The sequence below is a fragment of the Lucilia cuprina genome, chromosome 3, assembly GCF_022045245.1.
Source record: "Lucilia cuprina isolate Lc7/37 chromosome 3, ASM2204524v1, whole genome shotgun sequence".
NCBI classification, from domain to species: Eukaryota; Metazoa; Arthropoda; class Insecta; order Diptera; family Calliphoridae; genus Lucilia; species Lucilia cuprina.
The window spans coordinates 4,726,884-4,732,365 of NC_060951.1; the positions used below are offsets into that span (position 1 = coordinate 4,726,884).

Sequence of the window (5,482 nt, forward strand, 5' to 3'; positions counted from 1 at the left end):
CTATAGTCTAGTCTATAGTCTAGTCTATAATCTAGTCTAGTCTATAGTCTAGTCTATAGTCTAGTCTATAGTCTAGTCTATAGTCTAGTCTATAGTCTAGTCTATAGTACAGTCTATAGTCTTATCTATTGTCTAGTCTATAATTTAGTCTAAAGTCTAATCTTTGGTCTAGTCTATAGTGAAGTCTATAGTTTAGTCTAGTCTAGTATAGTCTGTAATCTAGTCTATAGACTAGAGTATTATCTAGGCTATAGTCTAGTTTATTATCTAGGCTATACTCTAGTCTATAGTCTAGTTAAATGTATCGTCTAGTCTATAGTCTAGTCTATAGTCCAGTATGTAGTCTAGTCTATAGTCCAGTCTATAGTTTAGTCTTTAGTTCAGTCTATAGTCTACTCTATAGCTCAGTCTAGTCTATTGTCTAGTCTATAATCTAGTCTATAGTCTAGACTATAGTATAGTCTATAGTCTGGTCTATAGGCTAGTCTAGTTTATGTTCTAGACTATAGTCTTATCCAAATTGTGTTCTATTATCTAGTCAATATTAGTGTATATAGTCCAGTCTATAGTTTGGTCTATACTCAAGTCTACAGTTAAGGCTATAGTCTAATCTATAGTCTAGACTATAATCTAGTCTATAGTCTAGACTATAATCTAGTCTATAGTCTAGACTATAATCTAGTCTATAGTCTAGACTATAATCTAGTATATAGTCTTGTATATAGTCTAGTCTATAGTCTAGTTTATAGTCTAGTCTATAGCCCAGTCTATGTTCCAGTCTTTAATCTAGTCTATAGTCTGATTTAAAGCTGTTTTCTATAGTATATAGACTATACTAGTATAGTCTGTCAATAGTCTTGTCTATAGTCTTTACTGTATTCTATAATATAGTTGTTTATATAGTCCTATCTATAGCCTGGTCTATATTCTTGTCTATACTCTAGTCTATAGTCTAGTGTATAGTCTAATATATAGTCCACAGTATAATCTATAGTCTGGTCTAAATTAGTGTGTATAGTCCAGTCTATAGTCTGGACTATTCTGTTGTCTATACTCTAGTATATAATCAAGTCTGTAGTCTAATCTATAGCCTAGTCTTATTCTAATCTATAGTCTAGTATATGTTCTAGTTTATGTATTTTTTTATATTTTTTAATTAACTTACCAGCTGTATAAATCGGATTAACAGTGGTCACTGTCAAACCAGCCTCTATAGCACCCAACACAGCACCCGGATATTCAGGTAAATTGGGCAAACAAATGGCTACAACATCACCCTGTACCAATTTAAATTTTGTTTGAAAACGTACCGCCAAAGCAGCACTAGAATCGCGTAATTCAGCGTAAGTGTATTGGCGGCCGGTAATGACATCGACCTGCAAAAAGAAAAAAATGTTTATAAAAATATTTTAATTTTGTTTTTGTAATGTTATTATAACAATATAAAATATAAACTAATAAAAAACAATAAATATTTAAATTTTTTTAAACAAAAATTTAAAAACAATTAAAATCAATTAAAGAACGGCAAAGGTTTGGACAGTGTTTACATTGTTGTAAACATTTGTTGATGGTTTGATTTTGTCGTAATAATTACATAGGGAAGAGAAATAAAACTTAAAAGAGAGAGAGAGAGAGTGTGCGTGTGTGAACTAGAAAGAAGATCTATATAATTAAGCATCATTATTTAGCCATTAAAATTGTGAATTTTAATAATATTTTTAAACATTTAGATAGATTTTACTTTTCGGCCGCCATTTGTTAGTGTGTTGCGTTTTTATATATTTATATTTTTTTAGTGAATTAAATGCTTAATGTTCAAAGTCCAATGTATCAATGTCCAAAGTCTAGTCTAGTCTTAATTATTTAGATTTATTTAGTTGTGACTATAAGTGTATGAGTGTCTGTTCAAATCAAAACAATCATAAACAGAGTATGCAAACGCCACTTGTTTACTTTCTCGCTCTCTCTCTCTCTCTGTCTCTCTTTCGATCTTCGTTTGTTTATGTTTTGATAACAAAGAGATATATTACCGTTGTTTTATCATGTCGTTGTTGTTGTTGTTGTTGTTAAACTAATGATAATTTTACCGGTTTAAATTATATGATTTAACAATGTTTGTTGTGTATGTGATGGGAATGATAAGTATGTATGCAATCTAATAATGTTTGGAGAAGAGTGACGTCAATTTTCAAATCAAACTACAGTGAGAGAAATATAATCTAGTTATTTAGATTAGAAGATGGGTCATGAACTCGATCTCTTGTGAAACGGATTTAGATGATTATTTTTCATGAAAAAAAGGAAATTAAATTAACAACAATATTTTTATAATTTTTTTTATAAAATTTCGACATTTTGAAATAGTAGTAGAAAATACTACTTTTTTTAAAATCACGCCAAAAATATCAAAATTTTATTGTTTACTTTATGTTTAATGATAATTAGAACAAAATTAATCGATTTTATCAATTTAGTATGTTTTTTTAAATAGTAGTAAAAATACTACTTTATCAAAACGCTTTTAATTCACTTTTTTTTTTAATTTTTCTTTAATATTAACTAAATATCTCTTAAAATCTTAACTTTTTATAAAATTTCATTATTTAAAAAAAGTAGTAGAAAATACTACTTTTTTAAAATCACATAAAAAATATCAATATTTTATTGTTTACTATGTGTTTAATGATAAATATAACAAAACTGCACGATTTTATCAATTTAGTTTGTTTTTCTAAAATAGTAGTAAAAATGCTACTTTAAAAAAAAAAAAAACTTTTAATTCACATTATTTATACTTTTTCTTTAACATTAAGCAAATTCCACTTAAAATCATAATTTTTATAAAATTTCTACTTTTAAAAAAAGTAGTAGAAAATACTACTTTTTTAAAAATCATGAAAAAATACCAACATTTTATTGTTTACTTTGTGTTTACTAAAAAATACAACAAAACTGCATGATTTTATAAATTTAGTATGTTTTTCAAAATAGTAGTAAAAATACTACTTTTTTCAGAACTCTTTTAATTCACATTATTCATACTTTTTCTTTAACATTAAGCAAATTCCACTTAAAATCATAATTTTTATAAAATTTCTACTTTTAAAAAAAGTAGTAGAAAATACTACTTTTCTCACAATCAGGCAAAATGACCAAAATTTAATTGTTGACTTTATTTTTAGACATAAATACAACAAAACTGCATGATTTTATTAATTTAGTATGTTTTTCAAAATAGTAGTAATAATACTACTTTTTCAAAACGCTTGTAAATTAACATTTTTTTACTTTTTCTTTAATATTAAGCAAATATCCACTAAAATTTTGATTTTTTAAATAAAATTTCGACATTTTAAAATAGTAGTAGAATATACTACTTTTTAAAAAATCATACAAAAAGAACAAAATTTAATTGTTTACTTTATTTTTAATGATAACAACAATGAAATAACTCGATTTTAACAATTTTATACGTTTTAAGAAATAGTAGTAGAAATACTACTATTTCTGAAATACTACTATTTTGAAATTTTCTAAAGTTTTACTTTAATATTAAGCAAATGTCACTAAAAATCTTAATTTTTTATGAAATTTTAACATTTTAAAATAGTAGTAGAAAATACTACTTTTTTTAATTCACACTAATTTTATTATTTTCTTTAATTTTAATCATAAAAACAATATATATCGATTTTATCTTTTAATTAAGTCTTTCAAAATAGTAGTAGAAATACTACTCTTTTCAAAATTGTTTAAAATTGATATTATCTTAATGTTGTGCCTTAATATTACAAAACTCTCTATAAAATGGAAAATTTATTTTTAAATAACAAAGCAAAAACAACTTTTAATGTCAAGTTTATCATTATTTAATAGATTATTTTATTTTATTAATTACAGTATTTTATTTAAATACTCAACAACAACAAACATATACCTACATACATACTAATAACTGTAATTATGTGAATTACTATATTACAAAATTTAAAAAAAAAAGATTGAAAATAGCAACACGAGAGTACAACAAGTGATGTAACTTTATTAAACAATCACAATAGACACTAAAGGTTTTAAATGAGAGAGAGAGACAGAGAACGCTTAAAAGACCATGTAAATATAACGGAAAAGGAAGACAATTAGTGCACACAATGTGACTTTCTCTCAGAGGCTAAGGTGCAAAATAGTGATAAGAATTTAATATAAAAAATTAAAATAAATTAAACAAATGCAATTAATGTAAATAAAATGAATGTATATTGTTTATTTTAAATTAATTTAAAAACAACGTAATTTAGAATATATTATAAATGAAATACTTTAGACTTCAATACATTGATAGTTCATATTATAAAGTAGTTCGGAATATAGATTACTCATTGGTCATGACTGCAGTTCCGACAATAATTAAAACTATAGCTAATTATATGGCAAAATCTGCAAGAATAGGATATAAGTTAGATTATATAGCCAAGTCTATAGTCTAGTCCATAGTCTAGTCTTAAGTCTACTCTAGAGCCAAGTCTATAGTCTAGTCTTTAGTCTAGTCTATAGCCTAGTCTATCGTCTAATCTATAGTCTAGTCTTTAGCCTATTCCATCGTCTAGTCTATAGTCTAGTCTATAGTATATTCCATAGTCTAGTCTATAGTCTAGTCTATCATCTAGTCTATCGTCTAGTCTATCGTCTAGTCTATAGTCTAGTCTCTAGTCTAGTCTAGTCTATAGTCTAGTCTATAGTCTAGTCTATAGTCTAGCCTATAGTCAAGTCTACAGTCTAGTCTATAGTCTAGTCTATAGCCTAATCTTTAGCCTAGTCTATAGTCTAGTCTATCGTCTAATCTTTAGCCTAGTCTATAGTATAGTCTATCGTCTAGTCTATAGTCTAAACTATAGTCTAATTTATACTCTAGTCTAATATACACTCTAGTCTATAGTCTAGCCTACAGCCTAGTCTATAGTCTAGTCTACAGCCTAGTCTACAGCCTAGTCTATAGTATAGCCTACAGCCTAGTCTATAGTCTAGTATATAGGCTTGTCTATAATCTAATATATAGCCTAGTCTATAGTCTAGTTTATAGTCTAGTCTATTTGATAGTCTAATCTATAGCCTAGTCAATAGTCTAATCTATAGCCTAGTCGATAGTCTAGTCTATTGTCCAGTGAATCGTCCAGTGAATCGTCTAGTCTATAGTCTATAGTCTAGTCTATAGTCCAGTCTATAGTCTAGTCTATAGCCAATCTATTGTCTAGTCTATAGCCTAGTCTATAGTCTAGTCTAAAGTCTAGTCTATAGTCTAGTCTATGGTCTAGTCTATTGTCTAGTCTATAGTCTAGTCTATAGTCTAGTCTATAGTCTAGTCAATGGTCTAGTCTATAGTCTAGTCTATAGTCTAGTCTATAATCTAGTCTATAGTCTAGTCTATAGTCTAGTCTATAGTCGAGTCTATAGTCTAGTCTATAGTCTAGTCAATAGTCTA

General features: G+C 26.9%; 1 protein-coding gene across 1 annotated transcript in view; it reads left to right on the forward strand.

Annotated features, from left to right (window-relative positions):
- The window catches only part of LOC124418732 (luciferin 4-monooxygenase-like), a 17,537-nt gene that overhangs the window by 1,399 nt on the left and 10,656 nt on the right, over positions 1–5,482 (forward strand). Inside the window, exon 2 of the mRNA XM_046945950.1 lies at positions 1,190–1,296. Within this exon, the coding sequence (XP_046801906.1) occupies positions 1,190–1,296 (107 nt within the window). The remainder of the gene's footprint in view (positions 1–1,189; positions 1,297–5,482) is intronic.